The 26,428-nt window shown below is 46.3% G+C and overlaps 4 protein-coding genes and 1 pseudogene across 4 annotated transcripts; 2 read left to right on the forward strand and 3 right to left on the reverse strand.

The window, feature by feature from the left end:
* Positions 1–282: 282 nt before the first annotated feature.
* Positions 283–3,475, forward strand: LOC123076797 (uncharacterized). Its single transcript, XM_044498928.1, has 7 exons — positions 283–477; positions 575–615; positions 841–898; positions 1,899–1,992; positions 2,740–2,824; positions 2,918–2,983; positions 3,103–3,475. Exons 1-7 carry the CDS (start codon positions 387–389, stop codon positions 3,187–3,189), a joined length of 522 nt encoding a protein of 173 aa, XP_044354863.1. The 5' UTR covers positions 283–386; the 3' UTR covers positions 3,190–3,475.
* Positions 3,476–4,150: 675 nt separating this feature from the next.
* Positions 4,151–6,595, reverse strand: LOC123076796 (alpha-ketoglutarate-dependent dioxygenase alkB). Its single transcript, XM_044498926.1, has 7 exons — positions 6,397–6,595; positions 6,147–6,322; positions 5,540–5,895; positions 4,906–5,044; positions 4,727–4,793; positions 4,535–4,656; positions 4,151–4,425 (listed from the first exon to the last, which is right to left on the reverse strand). Exons 1-7 carry the CDS (start codon positions 6,507–6,509, stop codon positions 4,286–4,288), a joined length of 1,113 nt encoding a protein of 370 aa, XP_044354861.1. The 5' UTR covers positions 6,510–6,595; the 3' UTR covers positions 4,151–4,285.
* Positions 6,596–7,970: 1,375 nt separating this feature from the next.
* LOC123073653 (transcription factor bHLH35) lies at positions 7,971–11,730 on the reverse strand. Its single transcript, XM_044496716.1, has 5 exons — positions 11,536–11,730; positions 11,164–11,410; positions 10,649–10,915; positions 10,174–10,344; positions 7,971–8,396 (listed from the first exon to the last, which is right to left on the reverse strand). The coding sequence occupies exons 1-5, from the start codon at positions 11,664–11,666 to the stop codon at positions 8,319–8,321; spliced, it is 894 nt and encodes a 297-aa protein (XP_044352651.1). The 5' UTR covers positions 11,667–11,730; the 3' UTR covers positions 7,971–8,318.
* Positions 11,731–12,920: 1,190 nt separating this feature from the next.
* LOC123073654 (S-type anion channel SLAH2) lies at positions 12,921–14,828 on the reverse strand. The gene is made up of 2 exons (XM_044496717.1): positions 14,314–14,828; positions 12,921–14,229 (listed from the first exon to the last, which is right to left on the reverse strand). Exons 1-2 carry the CDS (start codon positions 14,809–14,811, stop codon positions 13,066–13,068), a joined length of 1,662 nt encoding a protein of 553 aa, XP_044352652.1. The 5' UTR covers positions 14,812–14,828; the 3' UTR covers positions 12,921–13,065.
* Positions 14,829–20,122: 5,294 nt separating this feature from the next.
* Positions 20,123–26,218, forward strand: LOC123076011 (uncharacterized; annotated as a pseudogene).
* The last annotated feature ends 210 nt before the right edge of the window (positions 26,219–26,428 follow it).

Here is a 26,428-nt window from a genome sequence, read left to right on the forward strand (position 1 = left end):
TTATTTTTTAGACAAAAGGCGCATCGAAACTTATTAACATGGGGTTTAGTCCCGAAAATCTCGATACGAGACAGACAATAATAAAAATGGTTCATGATTTGAACGAGGACAAAACTCCAGATAAGGTGGGTGGACCTATGCAAAAGTTTCCCCTTTAACTAGTTTTTTTTTTAGACAAGTCCCCTTTAACTAGTGATTTCGTTTGTTTTTTTAGGAAACTTGTTTCATTTTTCTTCAGATTGAGAAACTCAGAGCGGAACTAGACGAGCCTTGTACGGCCCAGGCCCATAAGAGATCCGGATTCGCTCTCACTTGTCACTTCCCAGGAGGAGCAGCACGAGCCGCACAAAGGTTGGTAGGAGCCGAGGAGAGAGTGGGGAACTGCCATGGCGACGGCGGCCGGCGGCGGGAGCATGATGACGAGGGAGCAGCTGCTCCACCTCTTCTCCCGCTTCTCCTTCCTCACCTCGCTCCCAGGTCTCCCATCCCATCCCACCCCGCGGCTTTACTTTCCTCTCTGATCCCCGTCACTCCCCTCCCCTTCCTAATCGTGGTCTTTGGCGCGGAGTTCCAGAGTTCAAGGACCGAATCGCCGACGCCGTCAGTGACAAGCAGGTTGGGCATCTTTCTCGGCTCTTTCCCTCGCATTCCTTTGCTAGCAGCTTTAGCATCTGTAATTTGTGCAGATGCAATTGGACTGAATTGACTCGGTCCTCTGTAGTTTCATTCAGTTTGGACAGTGAAATATAATGGACTTGGATAGTACTCTACTTAGATAGATGGTTTAGTTCATGTGGAGCCTCCCTCTTACGGTATCCGTGTGTTCTTCTTGTTCCGCAGGAGGCTGTGGCGGTGACCACCGAGGTGCAAGAGGAGATCCTTCGCGAGATGGGGATCGGTATATGTTGCTAACTGCATTCTTGGCTCCATGCCTATTCTGGTTTGCTTTGGTCTGGCTATTCTTGCGCAGATGCCAAGTTCGAATTGACAATGGCCTACCGTGTCTACTTTTGTAGTGATACCCAAATGCAGAATGTAGTCATGTAGAAAGATTTCGACGATTGGTACTCCCTCCGATCCATATTTGTAAGTGAGCGACAATTAAAATGGATTGGAGGGAGTACCATATTTGTAAAGCTATGCAACATATCCTGATGTATAAAAAATTAGTTTATTGAAGAGGTCCATACTTTTTTCGCCAAAAAAAGAAAGAAAAAAAGAAGAAGAAGAGGTCCATACTTCCTGTCAAATGTTCGGTATTGAAAGTGAGTACATGTGCCATACATGGAGTTACTGTTTAGCCAATAGCCCACTGTAGCTGCCACTGGCTTACAGCCATGATAAGTGTATTCATTTACTAGGAATTTTATTTCTCAAATTACTTCATATGATGGGTTGCAACACAATGCAGCTTCAGGTACTTAGAATACATGATGCCGATCGAAAAATATTTTTGCTGAATAATAAAGGAAACCAATCTTTTATTATATGATAAATCGATTGTGAGTTTGGTCCTGGTTGAAAACTATGAGTCGACAGCAGCAACAGTGTAGTTATCTTGGATGCAAGTCAAAAATCTGAACAACCAATTGCTCATAGCTGACCAACGCAAAGACATCACCATATGTTTGTAGTTTCTACTTCAGCTGTGTCCAGGTGCATCCTATTATAATCTTCAGTGCTTTGGAATCAATTCACCGTCTGCCATGGAGTCCTTGATGCGTCAAGTCTATAAAATGCTTTGTAAATGTTAAAAATAAATAAATCAAACTTCTACTTTCACTTGTATGCTAAGTGAGATTGCTAATTCATTTTCCTTGTAGAAGGGTTCAGAATGAATCATGCTTTTTTCTTTGACTTGACATGACTTATGCTGACATGTAATTTCTGAACATCAGATCCAGGTTTTGGTATTAGTTGTCTGGGAAAGGTGAACGTCGTGTATGAGAATGACATGGATTTGATGATTAAATTCTACCAATTTGTTGCCAAGTGAGAGCCTCATTTTTTTTTTCCCTGTATATTTTCCACTATTCCACTATGTAAAACTGTCTACTACCCCCGTCCGGGTTTATTGTCCCCCCCCCCCTCCCTCTCTCCCGCGCGTATTTTGGGTCAAAATTTGACCATCTATATCAAATTAATAAAATATAAGTTATATGATACAAAAAACATATTCTTAGATTTGTATCTGAAAGAGCTTCCTCGTAGTATAATTTTTGGTGCTATATATTTTACATTTTATTAGTTAAATTTATTGTCAAACTTTAGCCAAGAATAAGAGAGGGCCTAATAAACCCGGACAGAGGTAGTAGTGGGATAAGAGACCTGCCAGCAATGCTTAGTTTATTTATTCACTATTTTGGATTTAGCAGTTTTCCAATTGCATTTGTGTATGTTACACCCCATAGTTTCATGTATTAGTTCCTATGTTGCATAGCCTTTACATAATTTAGTGACATAGTGGCATATTAATTTTTCTAAAGAAATCAACTTATATGGTAGTGCAAGTTTGAATATAGTCCACGCTGATCTGTGTAGTGGTGTGTTGTTTTATTTATTTATTTTCAAGGAAAAGAGCTGTATCAGTTAATGCGTCAGTCATAAAATAGAACAAGTCAAATGAATATACAGCCACAATTACCTGCTCTCTGGCAAGAATAGTTTGTGGTTTACAAACTTGACCTGAACTATTGTTTAAAAGCCATGTTCTGATTATTTTCCCATTTAATTTGATAGAGAAGAGATGGCTATTGATGAGGCCGAGCTTGAGCCTCTAGAGTTTGCCGAGAAAATGCACAGTCAACAGGAATTGCAACAACAGGTGAGGCAAAGAAGTTTTTATAGTGCCTTCTTCAAAACATCCATCTTACCTGTATTGGAGATGCTAATTACATTCTTTTGATTGCTGTTGTAGCAACTGGAGATGTTGGTTCAAATTAGAAAATACAGCCCCGAGAGCCAATCTGTCATACTTGAGACTGTAAGTTCTCTATGCTCGTCCCCTTTCAGTAAAACATACGCAACCAGAGTTCTGTTTTAACTGCTTATCAGCAGAAGAAGCAATGCATAATGCTTACCTTAACCTTATTGTCAATGCAGTTGCACAAGCAGTTGGAGAGTGCTGATTTCGATACCAGTGCGTCAATCTTGACTCCGGAGCAGATCCAAGGGATTGTTGAGAAATAGTTCACATGTATGACTAGATGAGAGATTTACATCCCATCCAGTCTTCTCCCTCTACTATAGCTGATGGTTGTATTCCGCCCATACACCAAGCATATAATTGCCATCCAGCTTTACTTCATGTAATCTGCACTTTGCTACTCTCATTGTAAAGAAATATAAGAGCGTTTAGATCACTCAAACGCCCTAACGCTCTTATATTTCTTTAGAGGGAGTAAGTGAAGAGACTACAACAGGTGTTCTACAGTACTTAATATTATCTGTATTTTGCCACCAGAAAGGCTAGAAATGGTGTGTGCAGCGTCTTGCTATATATTCACTTCACCCAAAGTACATACAATTAGCCTTGATGACACATCTTGACAAGTGTGACTTGGACTGACAACCTTGTCAAAACATCCAGTTTAAGCAAATACAATTTCCTTTCTTATTTTCCATGGAGACAATGAGTTGCCTTTATCGATCAACAAAGGGATGAAAAGGCAGGCAGTTAAGCAGACAGACTGAAAATTGACAGAATGGCCTATGGTAAGACTAAGAGCCAACATAAGAAGATTACATTTTCAAATTGCTGACTTCTCCTGTTCTCCATGATTTGAATTGTGCCCAAACATAATACGGACATTTCTATCTTTGATAGGACACTATAATCAATGTAATACATGCTGGAAAAAAAGAATACATCTGACCACTTTACATATAGCTTGTCCATCTGCACAACAGAAGGTACACTTTTGTTCAACGAATCAACATATAGAGATCTTGGAAAGTAAATTTTCTGGAAAAGAATACTCAAGATGAACAACTTCTCACACACCAGGCAGTAAGCCATTAAGTGTTTTACAGTCTATCGCATTAGCTGGGTTTTTTTAATGATAACCGGGGTCTTGCCAAGGGTACAAAATTATCAAAAATGCCCAGTCCATGGAAGGCCTACCCTTTGAAAGACGATGAATGCTTCTCCTGATCAATAAATTACCTCATCTTCCAGCAACATTTCAGAAACAAACTCCAGACACAGTTAATCAAACAATTGCACATCTAGTGTAGGCCCGAGAGGCGGCAGGAGAGCAAACTTTCAATAATAACTAAAGTAGCTTCAGTATACTTGTCTTATGTTGATATTTATCCTTGAATTATGAATGTAGTCCAATATAAAGCGGTCATCATCATCAGATAGTTCTGATACCAGCCCAGAGATATCTTGCTGGTCACCCTCTGTGAAGATCCGTGGGACACCTGTAGAATAGAGGCCATGAGTTATTCTAGAAAGCTGATGATCCATGGTATTTCAGTTAACTTTCTTATTAAGACATAATCTTTTTCCCATTAAAAATAAATAAATTACCATGGAAGCGCTCTCGTGCTTCCCCAGCCATCAGTACAATATCACCACTTCGCAGGAACATTGGCGTTGGAGCTTCATCCCTTGTCTTCCCTCCAAGCAGAAAAATACACTTGCAACCCAAACTAAAACAACAAAAAAGTAAGAGACTACACTCAAATGAAGATCATTATATAAGCAACTGAACCGTAGTACCTTATGCTCACAATAGGTTTTGTCCAATCTGCTTCCATGTCATCAACATGGCCACCAAGCATGTCGCCTACAGAAGTCAAAGCTTATTGTTTCAGTATGGACAGAGAGGGAAGGATGCAACTTCGAGGTAATGTGCCATGGTGTATATCTACGAGGTTATTCATGTTTGAAATACATACTTGGACCATAATAGTTCACGATGGCTGCTTCTGCGGTGAATTCTTCTCCAGAAGGCATTGCTGGAACGGCCATCTTTTTTGCTAGAGTAGCAAGGTCATCTGGAATCTTGTTATGTGGAAGCGATACATCATAGTTACGCTGACAGAAACAGGAAATGGTTAATATGCAGTTGTAACCAAAAGTGTATCTTACTGTGCAATAAGTATATGATTTTAATTAACTGCAAGCACCGCGCAAGAGATTGCAGCTATCAAGTTTCATGGCTGAGTATGAGAATAAGTTGCATCATTATATTAGTGTATGATGTATGCACACTGGGATTGGATGCATAACGATTTCAGAGATCATCATGCTTAAACAGCTTTGCAAGGAAGGACTATCGTAATCAAACAAAGCTCCTTAAGTAATAAAATATTGTTATGCGCTAACATGGAATTATGAATTCATCGTCATCGTAATATAATTATATGAATTGGGCTTGCTCGTCGCAACTGCAGAAAATTTGGAAGAAAAATATGCCTGCTGGTTTATTCATATTCACATGTAAAGTAGCATATTTCAATACCATCAGAAGCTAAAAGAATTAAATTCAAGAAAAATGAAAATAAAGACACATCAATTGTACATACATACTTTTGACCAATCAAATTGCAAGCCAAGGGTGCTCCACCGGAGCTTGCGCACAAGAGCAGCTGCCATGGTCGACTTAGGTCTTTCCTCCTTTTGGATCTCTGAGTCATCCACAAATTTGAATTTACCCGGATGTGCATTTTCCCCAACATTATTCTGCTCATCTCTTGGTTTGCCACTGGAACTTTCCACTTCAACCAAAATCTTCTGGTTTTTAGCAGCAATGAGCAAGTCAGAAATTGGACCGTATGTAGCAGTCAAGTTGGTTCTATTAGGAGGCTGTGGGAATGTTTTCAAGCTTTCCCTGATCCAATAGCACTGTTCCTCGGTAGATAGAGCACCAGGGATGAAATAGAATCCTACAGAGTTATGCGAAGGGTATCAGTACTATTTCACATGAACAGTATAATGAGATTAGGATGATTGATGCCTATTAGGTATGACGATCAAGTGTTGGAGGCTGAAATATTGACATAAATAGGTAAGCTAAACCCTAATAATTACTGAAAAGTTGTAATTTTTTGCAAGTTGCCACTGTTCAAATGCAATGTCCTGCCTTGGTAAATTGTAAGAACAAAAATCCAAACTGGAGCATGAATTGTGGAGTTACCCGGCCGGTCGAGGAAGCAGAACACGGGCAGGTGGAAGCCGGCGCGGTCGCACCTCCGGATCCCGGCGGGCAGCTCGCCTTTTCCGGCAGCAAGCAGCGCGTGGAAGTCGACCACCGCGGACAGGTCCCCGCCGCCGCCGCCGCCGCCAAATCCACCACCACCGGCTTGCTTGCCCCTGCAGCGCTTGAAAAGTCAGGGTTCTGCTCTGCTGTTCCCGCACAGAGATGGCAGAGGGAGAGAGAGAGAGACCTGGATTTCGACCTGCCCTTGCGACTGGGCGGCTTGTAGAGCTTGTACTGCTTCTCGGCCCGCCGGAACGCCGTGCGCTCCGCGGCGGCCCCGGGCTCCGTTTCCGCGTACATCGCCGGCAAGTGTGCCGCCGCCGCCGCCGCCGTTCTCGCTGTACCCTCTTGTTTTTCCCCTTCGGATTGGTGGTCTTGGCCCACGGAAGTTAATAGTGCGCCGAACCAGTTTCGGTCCAGGTTCCTGTCTCCCCCTCCTCGACTGGGCTAGGAACTGTGCACAGAACCAGGCCCGGCCCAGGTTTGATTGGGATGGCGTGGATAAATTAGGAGGTCTGTCTCAGGAGACGGAAGTTAATCAACCTGCAGATCGATCTAGGGCTTCATTACCGCCGGCGATCTTGGCGAGGGCATGAGCGGTATGGCTGCCGCCGGAGGGCCGCCGGAAAGGCCATTCTCGAGGGCCGTCTTGTGCGACCTGCAGGCATGCACCATTGAGTCCGCTACAGGAACAGGAACGGCAGAGACGAAAGGATCTGCTGCCGAGTTCAACCAGAAAGAGCTCCATGGCATCGGTGGTGATGGCGCCGGGGGAGACAACGATGGCAGCAGGCTCCATGGCGTCGGCAATGATGGCATCATTGTGAGCGGCAGCGGCGATGATGATGACGACGACGACCGCAGGAGCAGCGAGTATGACGATGAGGACAATGGGGGGTTCTACAGACCGCAGGACATGGCCAACTACATCAGCGAGGACGACGGCTGCGACGAGAGGGACTATCCACCACCGGGTCACATGATCTGCTACAACGGAGACAGCCAAAACCTGAACTTAGCCTACTCCTTTTCTCAGTATCGGGTGGAGCTCTTCACCGTGCGTCCTCGCTTCCGCTTCACGGGGTCCTTCGCCGCCACCGACGGCTTTGGTTGCCACCTCTGGTCCTCGCAGAGAGGAGACACCGTCGATCCACAGAATAATCTGATACTCGAGTCGAGCAGCGCCCTGACGGACACCTTCTGGATCAAAATCAAGATCACGAGGGAAACTTCTCGTTCACGGTGAACCCGTACGCGTGCAACAAAGTCATCACCCACACCATCTCCACAAGACACGGCCGCCAGATAGACATGACCTTCATGGCGCTGCATAAGGCTATACATGCCAACGTGTACGTCAACCTTGATCTCGCACCTCCCGGTGCCACTGGGAGCGGCACCGTCTACCATGTCTATGGCGAGATCACCGCGCACCACGAACTCTATGAGGGTGAGAATGTCATGCTCTTTTCTTGTGGAGAAGAGAACAAGGCGGAGGTCATCGATGGTGAGCTCCCGCTATCACGGAAGTGTGTGGCTGTTCCGATATACATGGAGCCACTCCTGATACTCTACCTGGACCTGCACGTTGCAACTCACTATGATCGTGATGACGAGGGTCACACCATCGCCTTTCGAGATTATATTACCTTTTACCCTGATCAATATGTAAAAAGAATCTGCAATGCCGACCATGGTAAAGTTAAAGTGCGGATTACCCTGATCAATATGTAAAAAGAATCTGCAATGCCGACCATGGTAAAGTTAAAGTGCGGATTTCATACCAGTAGTTGCGGTGCACAAAGTTGTAAGCTGAACTGAAGTTCTATAATTATGTATGGAGGTGCCCATACAAATCCAAAGGGAGGGAGTACTAATACTACGAGCTTACATAAATTCTAGGCACAATTACTATTTTTTGGGCCATATAAGTGATTGCAATTGTAGTCACTTTTATTAGAATGTTGTAATACCAGATTGGACCAAACCACGCGCTCTCCTCCATGATCTAGTGAGCATGATGGAGCATCGGTAGTTGGGGTGCCCATCACACATTCTTTGACACACTTGATCTTCCTCAGTGACTCATGGACTTTGGTGGGCTTCTTCTCACATCGAGAATTCGAGATGGCTGAGTGTAGCCTGTACCATCTCCTTGATCGTCTCAACACTATCCGTTTCTTCCGTCTGAAAAATATAATAGCTAGATTTTCAAAGAATATAAATGGTGTTGATATTGGCACAAAATATAGTGAGATTATGTGCATGCTACCAAATGCATATGTGTAATCTATGTGTTCACAAGCTTAAGTCAAGCCAACGTATGTCTAATGAGTTGTATGAAAGCAAGTGTGACTAAAATACATAGCCATATGAACTAGCAACACGATCATTGATCAATGTAATTGGGAAAAATATGTTAGGCAATAAGTTTGCTGGTAATCCCTTTTTCAGAACATCAGTATGGCTCTATTGATTCATGACACAAAGTCCGCTAGATCGAAAGACCTGAAATGAACACCAACAACAAGACCAAAGATCATGTCAAGGTCCTTCAAAGCCGGCATCTTTAGATCCCATCTTGATGTTTCGCCGAGTACCTGATGATGAAGTTACAAATTCCATACAAGCTGGACTAACTTCATAAGATCTAAAGAGCAAACCTCATAAGGTTTAAAGAGACTTAAGAGCCGCACACCTCAAGAATGTTTTTTTAATGAGCCATATAGGGTCGCACGTCTCACAAGGAAAACTTGTGAAACTGATGCCTAGTCGGCATTGAGGAGGAAGAATATCAAAAGTATGAAGCGACTACTAATGAGAACCATTGGCTCTATATGGTAGACCTAGACCATGATAACAATGCCAGGGAAGTGATAGAGCCAAAATATCTATGTTCCGCATGACACCATCTCAACCACCGAAAGCGCACAAAACCTAACAAAGAACATATAAGAAATGAACACCAAGCATTGATAAGTGGTTCCCTTGCCTCTCACCGACTGATGAGGTGTCTGTCATGTGGGGAACTTGTCAAGATTGAAATGGTGAATGATTGTCTATCGGTGCCCATTGTTTCTTTGGGGTCTTCCATTAGGATGACATGTCGATGAAAATTTGTTAGATCATACATTCTTTTATGGTTATTTTTATAGTAACATTTTTCATAATCGTCTCCATGAAACTAAACAATAGACAAGAAAAATTGTATCCAACCCTTCAAATCATGCCTATAAATTTACGTTTTTTCACAATGTTTTTTCAAATATCTCCCACCTGCTGGGCAGGATTCCGAGTATGTGCAATTCGTCTCAGTTATCCAATGATAAAAGCAAAAAATGCACAACATACAAAAATTGAACAGGGTTGAAGAACAAGAGACGATGGCAACCCTCTTAGGCCTGGTTTGGAGCACAAGATAGGAAAATAAATAGGAATATGATTAAATAAATAGAGAAATAGGAAACACATGATTACACATTTTCTCTTTCCTTCTTTCTCTCTTTCGGCTGTTCAATGGCGAGCAACGGCTGCCATCAACGAGCGTGACTTTGGGTTGGGGGGGGGGAGGTTGGAGTGGATGTTGGGAATCCTGTGGTTTTACTAAAAAATAAATAAGGAAACAAGTTGTTATCATGTGAGATTCTTGAGGCTATCCTACGTTCCAAGTGGGCTGAAGAGAAAATCTTCTGTATGAATTGTGTTTCTCCACTATTGCCGTAATTTTCCTTTGAAACCAACTAGGGACTTGGTTCCCTTGTGAAGTAAAACAGGATCCTAAATTTACAAACTCCCATAACTAACAGTGACATTCCTTATGATGTCATCCATGTGACATCACTCAAAGAATTTGTGAGTGACCGAGCGAAAGAGATGGGAGCAAGCTTTTCGTTCATGAAATCAGGTGGAGAAAATAGAGGAAATTAATTGGACGAGAAATGCAGCAAATCACACGGATGGTTACCTCGATGAACATAGTGTGGACTGTGCGGCCGTCCACGACGGTGACACTTGAGTTGATGACCTTGAGACGGAGCGAATCGAGCGCCTTGTATATCTTCGCCATGACATGCTGCGCATTGTCGTGCCTCATGCTCACCACCGCCAGCTTCTCCGCTATGGGTATCACTTCCAGCTGTAGAAATGATAAACCACACGGTTATTCGATGGTGTGTTTTGACATCCTCGGTCTTGTTTCATAGAGTTGCCCCAAAATGTTTCACATTTGCCATGTTATCTTGGAAGCGTTTCGTTGTCTATAAAATGTTTGGATATAATTAACAACATATTTCTCTTTGCTCACATTTTAGTTGTTACACAAGGTTTTTTATTCTTTTCATCAGAAATATTCTCACTAGATTTACATTTTGACTTCTCGATCAATTTACATACAAAGACCCGAAAAATGCTACCCAACTTCTCCGGCGAGCAAACTTTACCTCAAGGAGGACCGGATGCGTGGCAGGAGAAGTGACGACGTCATTGATGGAGGAGGAGGAGGAGGCAGTCCTCCTCATCTTCTTCCGCGGCGAGAAGCCAACGCCGGCGTCCTCCACCCCCTCGCTACCGGTCGAGGCCGCCGACTTGACCACGGCGGTGCAGCCGCCGGCCTCGAGGTCGGACACCTCGGCGAGGATCCGGCGCTCCTGCTCCTGCAGCTCCTCGATGTATGCGACGGCGTCCTGGATGATGGACGCCTTGTCCATCTAACGTGGCACAAATTATAACAGAAAACTCAATCAAATGAAACTGTATTAGCTAGTACTTCCTCCGTTTCTAAATATAAGCCCTTTAAGGGATTTCAATATAAACTACATACGGAGCAAAATGAGTGAATCTACACTCTAAAATATGTCCGTATGCAGTTCATACTGGAATCTCTAAAAAAGATTATATTTAGGGGAGTATGAAGTAGACGCAAGTCCTCTTCACCTACTAGTATGAAGAAGCAAACCTTGGTGATGTTTGGGACGACGCCGCGGATGGCGTAGAGCTTCTCGTTGAGCCGCCTGCGCCGGACCCTCTCCTCGACGATGTTCTTGCTCGCCCTAGTGGCCCTCGTCGACGCCGTGGACCGCGAGCTGGTGGCGCCGTCCGGCGAGCTGGTGGAGTCGTTGTAGCCGGAGGAGTCGAGGCCGGAGAGCGAGTCCTCGGCCGGCAGGTACGAGCTGCAGCAATCCGCCAGGCTCATCCAACGTTTGCTAGGCAGGGCAGAGCGAAACAGACGTCGTCAGCAATGCAATGGTTTGACGCAAGAGAGATTGAGAAGCAGAGTGGTCGTGATTTCTTGAACCACGCGCGGTGTTCATCTCATCTCATCACTTACCTATCGGCGTTGCCGAGATCGAACACCAGATGGGCCTCCAGCTCCAAGAAGTCCAAGCTCGCGTCCATGTCGGCCTCCATTGCTCTGCTCCCTCTCCGTCTATCTCCTTCGAGGGTTTTGTTGTGCGCCATGGCCGACGTGGCGAGCGAGAGCACCCTATCCTGGTGCCACCTGGCGCCCTGCCGACCAAGCCATCGTGTCTGCTGCACGGTAATTGGCTGCTTCTCCATTTTCGGATTGCTCCCCCATAATATTCGAGATGGAATCTGAATCTGTGCGCTGCTGTTGTCCCGTAAATATCTCCGTATGTTTGGGTCCATCAGCTTTGGCGCCTCGCAATAATTAACATGGCGCATAGAGCCAAAAATAAGTCGGCCTCTTGCCCCATGGAGAGGTTGATTGATAAGTTCTCATAAGTTTGTTTGGTTGATAAGTTTCACACGAGGCTCTTGAATTTGAAGGTGACACATCAATTTATTGAAGCTCTTGAATTTGAAGGTGACACATCAATTTATCGAGGCTCTTGAATTTGAAGGTGGCGTGGCCAGACCCTTTCACATGGTTTCAGCTACGTGGCGTGGGTGACTCTGGGCGAAACCGCGAAAGCTTAGTCTTCAACATGGGGCGATGCCGGTGGCAACGGTGCCCGCGGACGCGTTGTTTCCTTTTTGAAGACGTCTTCAAAGAACCCATTCACTTTTGTTCAGGAGGTTGATATGCTGGTGATGTTCTTGTTCGTCCGGTACCCGCTTAGTTGTTTTTACTGGTTTTCTCTTTGTTTGTTCTCTCGGTCTTTGGCCTTGTTTCCCTATTAAAAAACCGGGCCACTTTGTATTTTCTTTCTTTTTCCTATCTATATGAAATTGTAGGAACACCCTGCTGCTTGCATGGTAAAAAATTAGTTTATTCCCTCCGTTTAGGTGTGTAAGTCATCTTACGTTGTGCACCGCGATCAAGGTGGAAAGGAAAACGAGAAAACTTAATGTTTTTCTACTAATTAATAGCATTGCATGCAATGAACTAACCATTGCATGTCATGTTTGGTAGTCTCAAGTCATTGGAAGCATGCACGGCTCACATCTCTTATTGATTGATATGTCGCAAAACAAGAAACGAGGAGGGAGTTAATGTACCGTGCCTAAGTGTTTTGAGATTATTTGGTTTTCGACAAGTGACTTACACACCTAGACGGAGGGAGTAGTAGGAAATGCCTCGCGCCATTTTCAGCTTGTGAGTTATTCAGTATATGGAATTATTGGAGATGAGAATAGTCTTAGAAAGGCCACCAATACTATACTAATTTAAACTTCTCAAGAAGCCACTCAATTTGCAAACACAAATGTTAATTCTAGAAATTATATATCGTACCATGGCAATGCAAATTGCTATAGGATATCAATGCAAATTGGCAAATGATGGAAAAGAACAAAAAAGAAAGAAAGAGAAGGAACTTTGTACAAATAAGTTGGTACTAATCAATATAAACTCTTGTGTGCATTCACAACATGCATCCTGCTGTTCACCGACCATCTAACACTCTGCTCTTTCGTGCCCATATATCACCGGAGACTCGCCGATGCTGCTCGTCGTCCTAGAGTTAGCGGATGAGCTACTTGATGCCGGAGTGGGCAAGCGGAGGTGCGCAAGTATGTTGCTAAACTTGGGCCTCTTCTGCTTGATGGCGATGGAAACGTCGTTGGGGAACAGGTCCCCACACACGAAGGCGTGGTACACGGTGGTGGCCAACACGCCGATGACGGTGAGAACGGCAATTCCTGATAGCCCGACGGCAAGCGTCAGTGTCAGCATGTTGTTCACCTCTGACGCATACAACACCGTCGCTAGGGCAACACTCGTCATCGGGAACGTGTAGGCCCACCAAGCCAACGAGAACCTTAACCCCCGGAACAAGTTGACCCGCACCACCAATGATACGTAGAGGAAGAGCGATAGGAAGTATAGGAGCTTGGCGCCATTGTTGAACTCGCCGGAGATCCTCGCCCATGCCATGGACGCGACACTAGGTGCTGCGACGAAGAGGAAGAAGACCGGGTGGAGCTCCTTGGGGAGCTTCTTGTTGGTGGGGAGGCGTTGGTAGAGGGTGACGAAGAGCACCGCATAGTGGGCCAACCCGACAGCAAAGAAGAAGATGGGAAGCTCCCGGAGGCCCATCCTGGCGCCGAGTAGCGCACCAACAAAGTTGCCAACAACAGCGAGGTGGTTGGACGGGTTGGCCACCTTCGAGAGGCGCCGCTCGCCGCTGGACATCCACTGGCCGTAGATCTTGAGGTCGAGGCATAGGATGGGCACCATGAGAAAGTACCAGAAGAGATGGTGGATCTCCCACTCCGGGCGGGGCACTCCCTTGACAAGGAAGAGGCAGGCGACCCAGGGGGCGAAGAAGAAGTTGACGCGGACCGGATGGTGGAACTCGCGGCGGATGGCCTCGAAGTAGAAGACGACCTTGAGGAGGTAGACGATGGAGACGACGGCGGTGAGGGCAACCGAGATCCACCAGAGGACATGGTTGGCGGCGGGGCACACGTGGAGGAACGCCATGGAGGGCTCTGACTCAAGCGTCTTCCACAACATTGCCTGGCTATTGACGCCGAGGCACATTCCGAACGCGCTGATGGGGAACCGAAGCAAGAAAGGCCATAGCTCGTCCTTGGGCAGCACCGCCACCTCCGTCGACTGCACACATTCAGCCCGCTGTTAGAAACAAAGCAACGAGAATCTCTGGTTTATGCTTGCAGGAAAAGGTAAAATGCGACATACCCGAAGGGTGTCGAGCTCGGCGCCTTCCAGGGCGTCGAAGTAGCGGCCGGCGGTGGGGACGTCGTGATCATCGTCGGTGTCCTCCTCGGAGATCTTGGCGCTGCCGCGCTCGAGGTCAGCAGCCTGCAGTTCGTGCGACAGGCCACGGAGCGTGGAGAGCTGGCGGTCGAGGCGGCCAGAGAAGGTCCTTAAGCGGTCGAATCGCCGGTCCCGCTTCCGCACGGTGTTGCTCCGTGGCACGGCCGGCACCTCGGCGCTGCCTCTGACTGCCGGGGACGGCAGCGAGTGTTGACGGGCCTGCCTCAGCGGCACGGCGGGGTGGTGGACATCGAGCTTCGTCTCCCTCGACGGTGAGGCTGGGACGCTCAGCGACACAGAGAAAGGCGTCTCGATCGTCGTACCGGCGCCGACATCCGCCAAGAAAGCGTCTGCTTCCGGCGGCAGAGCGCACCCCGGCTCGCCGTCCATCCGGACATGGACTTTCTCCATGGGCACCATGAACCTGGACAGACTCCGGAAAGTGGCAACGATATTAGACTCGAATATGATGATGATCCCAGCGAGCTCATGTAATATACACGCGCGGCTGATTGATCTTGGCAAGTGGCGGGCCAGCGAGATCATGCACGTGGACGGGGGACACGAAGGTGCGTTCCACCGGCCGCACCAGCTGCACGCACGTACCCCCAGAAGGCCAGCTAGCTCCAGCAGCAGCGGTCGCGCCGAATTCTTCCAAGCCTCGTAGGTGGTCGTCGAATGGCCACGTCGCCGCGCGCCGACTACCCCCGTCTTCACCCGACGATCGAGCTAGGAGACGGGATCTCATCTCCTGCATGCATGCACCTCAGGACGGAAGAACACACGAGCCTACTGTACTGTATGTTTGCCCCTAGCCACCTATGTGCGTGCGGAATAAGGTTGGTCATAGTGGGAAGTAACTTATACTAGTATCATACATATAACACTAGTCTAAGTTATCATCTTTATAGTGCAAAGTAACATACTAATAGTATCATATGTGGCCTCATTTAATGGCCTGTAGACTCATATTGTCTTGGAAAGCGCTATGTTACAGTAACATACTTCCTCCGTTCCTAAATATAAGTCTTTTTAGCCATTTCAAATGGACTACAACATACGGATGTATGTAGACATATTTTAGAGTGTAGATTCACTCATTTTGCTCCGTATGTAGCCACTTATTAGAATCTTTAGAAAGACTTATATTTAGAAACGGAGGGAGTATTATGTTACCACTTCTCATTAACTACATGTCACATAAGCAAAAAAAATTCAAAGTGCGCTATGTTACTACCTAAGTTACTCCCATTATGAGGACGATCAATGTGGAGCTCGACCATGTCTGGTTGTCTGTGCGGTGGCGTGCATGGCTCAAGTTGGCGAGGGCGCATCGTGCATGGTGGGTTTGGTTTTTGCTAACACGTGTAAAAAAAGTGCAGCCGTGTCAAAGTACATCACTCACCCACACCTGGTCCTCTATTTGCTAATGAAATGTAAATTGCATGCCGCAAAACATATCATTGAAGTTTTATTCGAAATAATTTTGTAGTGGTGTATTATTGTTGCATAATATATGCTTTGTTGGTCAATGCAAACGTCGGTAGAGACCGTTGCCGAGCTGGAAACAAGGACTTCCACCGACAGGCTCAAAAGTGACCAGTTCGTGGAGAAACGTCCGAGATGTGTTTGCTCTTGCGGCGGTCCGTTTCATCGGCTCGAAAAACATCATTATATGCAAAGGTGCTCCTCTAGATCTTGGTATGAAGGAAGTTTCCCTCTTTCTTCGACGTTGCCTCAGTGGCAAAGGAGGACGATGGTGGACGACGTTTTGGCGTGGCACAAGATTCTGCCGAAGTGAAATTCTAGTTTTACTTCTTGCCAAATCTTTGATGCAATATTGCAAGACATTTATGTATGCCTCTTGCGATGATCACATGTGTACTCTTTGTAATATGTTTGTCTAATGAAATATATGTGGTTATTTAAAAAAAAATTGATATCAAAGTCTTGCTCGACAGTGTGAGAAACTTTGAGTGCTCCGTACTATAGGGAGCTTTTGAAGGTCAGTGAAAAATGTGTGCACCGTTGTGCGCAAGCATTATTATGTGAATCGATCTCGCTCATGAGGTGTCCGGTCCCACCTCAAGGAACCTTTTTATGACGTCCACCTCAAGGAACATGAATGGTTATCTCTAGCCATCCACCGAAGGTCGGCGTTTCCTCTTAGCCACTTTTTTTTTGCGAGAAGGCGTTTCCTCTTAGCCACTTATTAGTACTTTTTTTTGAGACAAACTTATTAGTACTTCTGTTGGTGACACATATAGTGTGCAGTAGCGCGATGGTCCTAGGTGGGCCGGCCCATTTAATTAAGGGGGGTATGGTTGAGCTCCCAACTGGTTTGGTGAAGATTTTAGAAGGTTTCATGCGCGAGGGGCGTTTTGGCTCCGGGAAGCACATGCTCCCGGGTAAACAGTAACATGAAAAAAAAATATTAAATATTTTCAAAAAATTCTGAATATTTTATGAATGTTAGTGTTAGTGTCACAAACATGCTTGACAATTTTCATGCGAAACGAAGTAGCAGTGTTTTGTCGATGAAAAATAAATTTGGGGTGACATTTCGGGGTAACATTTGGTGTTCATTTTGTTTCTTTAAACAGGCCAAAATGCTTAACCTTCTTGCCTCAAAATTTGCAGGTAGCATTTGGATGTGACTAACAACACATAAATTTGCAAGTTAGCCATACGAGCGGAACAATGAGCTAGCATTACTGGGCCACGACCCGCTAGCTGTAATCGTGAGCGCCGGTGGCACCGCCGCAGTTCGACACTCAAGGCACTGAAGAGGCTACCCTGAGGCGAGACGCGATATATGGCGGATGACTTGAGGAAGAGGGCATGGTTGTGTAGCAGCAGCAGCTTTTTTGGCTGAGCAGACGGTTTTTTGTGGCGGGGCGTCAGCGATCATGATATCGTCTGCAGGCATGCGGGTGGAGGCCTCTGGGACCAAACGAGATGGTCCTCAGGGCCGAGGGTCCGGGACGTTGAAGTGAGAGGGACGACGTGGGAATATTGGAGCGTCCCAAGTTGGGATTTTGGCAATGTCGTTAACCTTCCTCGATCATTAATTTTCATTGCATGTGCGGAGATGATCTTATTGAGGCCATTAGTGGAGGCCAAATCTTTGTCACAACATGACTATGTGCTTGTGCGAGGCGTGTCCTTCACTTACATTACATGGCATCTTACGTTTAAGACCGTGCTAAGAATGTACCTGTTTGGATTGCGGAATGTACCCTTGGTCTTGTAAAACTTTGCTATTTGCTGATGTGTTTCATTGTGTGCATGCGTTGGCATCGTTGTGTGCACTTCTAGTCAAACGGAGACTCGTTGTGTTTGTGTTCCTTGGATGCTTCATTTTGAGTCGATAAAATCCACATTTGTCAAAAAATGTCACACGATCGCCCGTGAAGTGGTTTGTATCAAAGGGCTAATTGGCTTTATACAATGTTTCACATTTTTGCCAATGTTAATAAGAACCATGCAAAAGACAATTAACCAAAAAACCGCGTACACAAATTTTAGATGAATTTTACAACTTTGATTGTATCTATACTGTAACACTAAGCTCCCTAGTTTTTAAGGCCTCACAACCAATTGAGATCTCCAATTTGAAATTAGGTCATCTAATTTTGACCGGGTCTAGATGGGGTCTAATTAATATGCTTGCAACTAGTACTACTCCCTCCATTTTTGAATACAAGGCCATAAACCCATATTACAGGTACCAAGGCAAAAGTTAATGTCTTCTAAGTCAATGTTGCAAGCCAGCTTGTCTCCTTGTTTGGCAGGTAAATTAATGTGTATTCTTTTCTTTCATGCACATCAAGCCAATGCTCCCAATCCCGCATGCATGCAAAGGATAGTTAATGTCCTCCTTTGCTAGTACTACGAGGCAAACATCATTAATATTGCATCGATTAGTGTTAGTGGCCTTGTATATCTGCAATTTGTTATTTTGATAGTGGCCTTGTATATAAAAATGGAGGGAGTACTGTTTCTCGCCTTAGCATTTTGGGATTATTTGATTTTCGTTAGATGACTAGTGCACCGAGACGGAGAGAGTACCTAATTTTGGAGATGACCCATTCATTTGAGGTATACAATTTTAATGTCTTGATTTTGACTCAGTCAATCCTTGGTTGTGGCAATGAAATCTCTAACTTTTAAGCTCCCTAGTTTTAAAGCCCCTCATTCAACTCAGGTCTTTAATTTAGAATTGATACACGGTCAATTGGGTCGTTGACCTAGGCTTTGCGGTGGAATCTCTCAATGAATGGGTCCCTTGGTAAGTCTGGATGGCGCGGGCCTTCGTTGACAAATGGGAAGTGTCGCCTATGACACGTATAACGCTCTTAGCACTGGCATAATACACATGGCCAACAATATATGTAACTTTCTCATGTATTTGTATTAGTTAAAAGATGCCCTCCAGTCATACGGTCAAAAAGACCCACCCAAACACCACAATAAAAAAATGATACACTCATGGACAATTTCCCACGGAATAGTCATACCAAACACTCTCCCACCAATCACCTCCCTGATTTTCACCGTTGGGCCACTCTTTCCCTAATCTCCAACCATAATTGACACATCCATTCGTAACCATGATTCTGCAAAGTCTATCCAGAGGTGCAGCATCTCTGATAAAAAGGACACACTCAATTATTTTCCCCACACACCATACCAACTAGCACTTCAATAATTTTCACAATTTAAAGAAAATAACCATGTAAAAATAAAACATGTACAACCTCAAGAACATAAACAGCGCAGCAAAGCGCGCACTGCCCTTCTAGTAATACTTATGACACGCCCAAATGTCATTGTGCTGGTTATTTGAAATACACTACTTCCAGTCTCGTGTCTTGTTTCAAAATAATGCCATGCTCTATAAACATATTTTTAGTCTTGTAAAAAACATTCATCCAATGAGTAGCTTTTTTTGACCAAATATAATGACTGGCCCGGCTTATTACTCTCCCTCTGTCCCTAAATTTCAACCTAAGTTATTAAACTAGACCACAACCTTCACCAGCACAACTTTGATGGTGTTTGGTTTCAGGGATTTTTTTTGTGTTGGGACTAAAAAAAGTCCCTAGCAAACCAAACAAAGGGGGATTTTTTTTGGACTTTTTGCTAAAAGTCCTTAGAAGCACCTCCTTGAGAGTCTTTTTCAAAAAGTCCCAGGGACTAGAAAAAATCCTAGGACTAGAGAACCAAACACCACCTTTGACTGCCATGCACGCGTGTACCTTGAGACGTGTGCACTAGTAGTAAATTCGAGTGTGAGGAGACGATGAGTCTCCCAAGTCCCAACACACAGGGCGTGTGAACGCGTACCCAACCCGGAGGCGCGTCCCTTCATCTGCCTTCGTTATTAAGGAAACGTCAACCTTCCTCAACCTCTTCTCATTCCCACTCCCACAGTGGCGCTCATCATCCAGTTCAGTGCCCACTGCCTACCCTGCCGGCGAGTGCCGGCGCTACAGCCCGTCCTGCGTGCTGGATTTCATGATCGATTTCCCCTCATCTCGATCTCAAACCCTAGTTTACGTGCATCCGTGATCGCCTTCTTAGTAAGCAAGTATTTGTCGTCTAGCTAGTTTCCGTATCTGTCTTGGATGTTGCCCGTTCATTATCCTCACATATACTCCATCTCATACCAAGTTTTGAATCTTTGTTTAATTTTTACTATCTTCCCAAGATTAACAGTTTCACTGCCATGCGTTCCAGGCTTGCTAGTTCTACTAATCCCAGTATGAACCGAAAGCGGGGGAGTGCCATGGATGGTGATAATCCACAAAGTGGATCTGCCAGGATGTCCAGGAAGGTACATACATTGCTGGAATCCCATCCTCATCGCCATATTTTTTTTGTGAGGAAAAATATTTGGCTGCGATTTTTACTTTTATTTCTTATTAGGCCATAGTTTATTCAGTTCACGTTATGCCTAAACCAGTTCAGTTAATCAGCCGCGTACCTTGTAGGGCGAAAACATATAGTATAGATGTTCGCCGCACTTCCTTCCGCATTTATTTTTTTTAGAACGAAGGCTCCAGAAGAGCCCGGCTTTGAATTAACAAAGCCATCAACCGGCCAGGATTACAGACTCGAAACCAACACAAGAAAGCGAAAAAACGACAAGATACAGAGGCGCTGGACAGCAGCACACAAGCCTCACACACCCCAGCTAAATGATTGAAAGGAGAACGCAGCACGGGGATGTGTAGGTCCTCATTCGCATACAAATCACCAGGGAGAAGGAGAAAGTCAGCACAGGAGCAGCAGTTCGGACGGCGAGGAAGGGCACGCCGTCACCAAATCGCCAGCAGCCCCGGATTACCATGTCCTCCCAGCTCCACTTGTCAAAGAAGACCCCTGTCTCCTCGCTGGCTCGAAGGCGCCGACCCGTTGACAGTGTAGCAGTTCACCCTAGAACCTGGGAGGAAAGACACCGGCAGGCTGCATCTGGAAAGGAACCTAGCTCACCCGACTAGCCACCGAATGATCTCAAGGAGCAGAGCACCTCCCAACACCCACGGACTGGACACTTATGAGAAAGAGCTGCCGGAACGGAACGGACGGAGGAGCAGTAGCGTAGTGTCCCTGTAGGCGATGAGCCACTGAAGAACTCGCCGCCGAACGAAGAAGACCAGCTACTGCCGCCGCTGCACACCCACCACATCGCCGAGAAGCCCACTGCCCACCTAGCTCCCAAAAACGGCGCCTTCAGGAAGGACGCGACGCCGGGGGCGCCGCCGCCGCCCAACAGAGTTGAGGTTTTCACCCGGGAGCCTAGAGGGGGATGGGGGGCGTCGGATCTGACCTGAACGACGCCTCCAGGGAGGGGAACGGCGCCACGAGCGTCGCCGCCGCCAAGACCGACGAGGCCGGCCTGGAATTTCTCCCGGTCTTCGAATCCCCGCCACCACCACCCCAACGACGCAGGATCCGGCGACCCACAAAGAGGCCGGACAGATCTGGCCGGGGCGGAGCACTCGAAACAGGGGGGCAGGGGCGACCCAGATCTGGCGCCCCCGCGAGCCACAGCAGCCGCTGCCAGGACTCCCGTCCACCGGGGCACCTGCCATCCACACGGCCAGGATCGGCGGCCCACGCCCGCGCCACCGCCTGCCGCCGGGCCGGTGACGCCTCTCCGACTAGGGCCGCCGCCCTAGGGAACACGGCCCCCCACAGCAGGGCAGGGACGCCAGGGCCCCGCCGCCACCTTCCTCGGCGACGCCCTGGGCTTGCCCGGCGGCGGCCTCAGGCGGCGGCGAGGAGGAGGGGAGCAGAAAGGGGAGGCGGCGGAGCTAGGGTTTGGGGCCCCCGAGTCGCCCTAGCAGGGGCGACGCGAGGGGGGGGGGGGGGGGCGGGGAGGTGGTTTTCTTATATGCTCTGTTACGGTTCTATCCTTCCGCCATTTATGAAGCTTCTAAGTGACAAGCAAAGAGGTTTCGTCAGAAAAATTGGGTTTGAGAGCCTCTTGTCCATGGCAGATTTTGAGATACATAAGGGCCTTACCCTATGGTTGGTTGATAAGTTCAATTGTGACACTGAAGCTCTTGAATTTGAAGGAGGCATATCAATTCCAGTGAGGCCACTTGTGAAGTTTGTCCTTGGAATCCCTTCAGGCCCGATAAAAGTTGTAGAGGATCTCGATGTCGATGACGCTCTTTACAATCAGTATTCTCACAATAATAGAGCAAAGAATGCGAAGATGGTGGCAACAGAAATGTGTGCCATGACTGGGGGGAACCATTCTGTATAGTCTTCATGATTGCGATACTTGCGATTTATCTAGCACCAAATACATCCGTGGCTGTCAACAGGTCCTTTCTGGGAGCTGCTCGACAGGTTGATAACCTCAAACAGATGGATTGGTGCAATTTGGTTGCTGACTGCCTAATCAAAGGAATCAGGGAATACAAAGAGTCTGACGCATTGTTTGTCCATGTAAAGGGTTGCGTGCACATACTGAGCGTAAGAAACATTTTCACCACACTAACAGAATTATTCATTATTACGGGATAACAAATCGCTTGAATGTGCTAATGTCACTTCTTTATTTACAAAATTTATTTCCATAATTTTCATTGAAATGCAGGTCATTTTTATCGATCTTGTGAAACATGCTTCTTTCGAAGTACCAAATGGATTTCCACGCTTGAGCGTTGTCACTACGAAACATAACAAATGGGTAGCTTCACATCCCTTTGGTAGCTTGCAGGTAATTGCGACTTGTGCCCTGAACTTTGAAAGCAAATTGTGATACTCTATTTATTTGAAATACACTATTTCCAGTCTCGTGTCATGTTTTAAAATAATGTCGTGCTCTATAAACATATTTTTATTCTTGTAACAAACATTCATCCAATGAGTAGCATTTTTTCTACCAAATGTAATGACTGGCCAGGTTTATTACTCTCCCTCTGTCCCTAAATTTCAGCCTCAGTTTCCATGATTAAACTTAGACCATAACCTTCACCAGCAATATATAATAGTTTTCATAAAAAGTATACCAATGGAATCTACATTTCAATATGAATTGATGTTATAATTTTTATGACACGTGACACACATTTCGTTTGTCAAAGTTGGCCCATGAAATACGTTTATACCATGTAAATGGGGACCGAAGGAGTAGATGAAATGATATCCAGGCGACCTCTTTCAAAGTACTTACTTTCCTTTTTCCGAAGTTGCATATTATTTTTGCAACAGATGATAACTTTAAGCGCACTCTGATACAACTAGGTACATCGTCTAAAAGACTGTCTATGCTCCTGTGCTTAACAACATGGGACATGGTAACATTGCTGAAGGGGGAAAATGTGCTGATTCTGAGACAAATACTGATGCTCTGGCCGATCAGTTTGCTATCACCGACACCGATGAGAATAACAAGCATCCAGTTTCAGCAGAGATTGGCAATGCTAGAACAACCCATAACATGGCAATCTTTGGCCGTATGCATCTATCTGATGCAAAGGCCGGGGCAAACCCCCTTTTCGAAAAAAATAACATGGCAAGCTCGGTCATTGTTGAACCTGTAGTATTACATAATACATCAGCTCGATCATCAGGTACATAAGCATTTTCTATAGCCAGGTTATAACTTATAACAGATTTTTTGTAAACATTTCCACTCTTTAATAAACTTATTAACATGACATGTCCCTGTTGAGATGCATGTAACCAACGTGGACCTTGTGCACTGGCATTTCCACTCTCGTGATGAATTCGAAACAAATCTTTTATTTTAACATTGGTTTTATATATCTCAGGAAAAATTCTAGCGTGTACTAATGTTACTTTTACAGTTGCAGCACCAGACTCCTTGACAGAAGAACGCATAATTTTTCCAACAAGTGGCGAGCAATTGCAGTCTGCTGGTCCTTCTTCTGAACCGTATTCTGTACAAGTTTGTCAACGCTCTTCACTCCACTACCCTGACTGTATTATTTGACTTACACAGAAAGAATATCTCTACGTCGTTGTGGGTTCCAGTTCATAATGTAGTTGTGCTCCCCTCCATGATTTCTTGCCAGATTACAGACGGGGTGCAGGCTCCTCCAGAAGTGGATGTGGGAAGGAACAGGGGCTCGCCGTCAACGATGGAGAAGGACAATCGGAGCGCCAAGAAAGCGAGGGTGGAGCTGCCCAGCAGTGGCCAAGTGAAGCCAGCCGGAGAAGTTACCATAAAGATGGACATGAGTTTCCTTAATTGCCGCGTCTGCTCCCGCCCCATCAAGGTCCCTGTCTTCCAGGTTATTTTTCATTCTATACATCAATCTCTTGTTCCATTCACCCTGAGGTATGTCACTGTCAGTAACCGATACAATTTTTTGTGCAGTGCAATGCCGGGCATTTAGCATGCGGCAGATGCCTCGCCGAGCTCCCCGGCGAACAGTGCCAGGCATGCGAGCACGGCGGTGGCTTTAGCCGCTGCCCCACGATAGACGCTGTCGTCTCGTCCTTGACGGTGATGTGCGGCCACGATGGCTGCGGGAGCGACGTCCCCTACAACGAGCTCGACGACCACCAGAGCAAATGCCAGCACGCGCCCTGGTTCTGCATGGAGCCTGGCTGTGGCTTCTTCGGTGCACCGCTGGCACTCCTGAGCCACATGGGTACCCTGCATGAAATGCCAGTGCACAAGGTCCATTATGGCAATGTTCACCAGCTCCGGCTGTCGGAGCGGCAGCCGCGGTGCCTGCTCCATGGGCAAGGGGACGGCAGCGTGTTCCTCCTGGTCATGGGCGCGCTCTGCATGGCCACCGTCGTGTCTGTGGTGTGCATCAGAGCTGGAGCGTCATCATGGCCGCAGTATGCGGTCGAGCTTCGGGCAAATGGTCCGCCACCACCGAGCAGCATAGAAGGCAGCATTCTGTTGGACATGAAGCCAGTGACGAGCAGCACTAGGCCCGGCGAGGTCGCCGTGGTGGAGCTTGTTAGGAATAAGACACGGCGGTGGTGGTGACCAGTGTGTGCGTGCGTGCTGGTCATGCCTGAAGCCGTGGCGAGCGTGCGTGTGTGCGTGCGTTGGGTGCGTGTCGAGTCTGTGCTCATGATTGAGTCGTAGTCAGTTAGCAGCAGTCGCGGCTGGACGCGTCAGAACGCGTAGTAGAGGACGGCGTAGGCGAGCAGAGTGCCTGGGTGCTCGTACGTGCGTGCGTACGAAAGGAAGCTTGGGCGCTGCGTCCCGTGTGCTACAAAGCCGGCCGTGATTTGGTTTGTTAGTCCAGGTTGTTATGCCTAGATGGTTAGGAGTCCAGATACGATCTGGTTTGGCCAGCTATATATATAACAGAAAAAAAGGGCGTTCGGTGCCGTGGTTTGTTGCCAGAAAAACAATCTATCTCCGTTTCTTGCTTCGTCTACCTCCATCTCTGAAAACTAGTTCGAGCTAGCTAGGGTTAGACCCCAACAGAGCTGCCGTCTTTCTTGGGGGTGCCGCCTACATATCTGGCTGGTTCTGGGGCGTCCAAGGAGGTATCTCTCGACGTCCGCATTGACAGGATGTGATCCTGATCGTAACATACAGGTGGTCCTATGCTGTCTTCTTAAGCTCAGTTTGAACTGGACTAGTACGTTTTTTTTTTTTGACGTGAGGAGAGGACTAGTACATTGCTGGTAAGGAATGATGGGTCTTGGTTGCAATGCCAATGGGTGTACGCAGCAATTTAAATATGTTGCAGCTAGCTAGCACCCCAAATATGTTGCTTGATTGATCAGGATTTGGGTTACGTTTGCTCATTCTAATTATATTGTGATGTCTAGCTGCTTACAAAAACGTAGTTTCATCTTTTTGTGGTGCTATTAAGAGACATGGATCTTATGATCTGCCCTAGTTTATAGGGTGCATGTTTTCTTGAGATATAAATGTGACCAAGATTTAGTCCATTGGTGTGGTTTATGTTATACAAAATTTATCTTCTCCATAGCATGCCATGGCCTATCATCCGCTTCAGTCCACCGATAGGATGAACGCAAGAAAACACAGGGTAGTGTGTGTTAACATGGACAGGATTTTGTAACAATCTTTGAGGCTGGTAAACGTGACCTCCCGTCGTACATCCTCGATCATTTGTCGGGTAATTTTGACTACACATGGCATTGTTTACCACCTCGTGGAAGGTCAAAACGAATCTTATTTCATATACAGATCACAACCATGGACTTGTTAGCTTTTTCAATTGACTAATTTCGTGTCAACTTCCACCTCCGAAATAGAGCTGACAATTATACATGTAGCTGCCCAATACAAGGGTAAATCCGCTTATCTCTAGGAATTGGTCGACCTTGCTAAGGATAACCTGGGGGGGGGGGGGGGGGGGGGGGGGGGCGTCAATGTGTATCGTCATCCAGAAACTTGTTTCCACTGATACGGATGAAAAATAGAAATCCCGTGAATACGACACAATATACTGATAGACTTCTAGTAATACTTTGTGCAACCATTCCTCTACGTTATGTTTCTGTACATTTTGTCCAGCTTCCCCAATTGTTCCAAACCTGTGTTTCT

Source organism: Triticum aestivum, chromosome 3D, assembly GCF_018294505.1.
Source record: "Triticum aestivum cultivar Chinese Spring chromosome 3D, IWGSC CS RefSeq v2.1, whole genome shotgun sequence".
Taxonomy (NCBI): Eukaryota; Viridiplantae; Streptophyta; class Magnoliopsida; order Poales; family Poaceae; genus Triticum; species Triticum aestivum.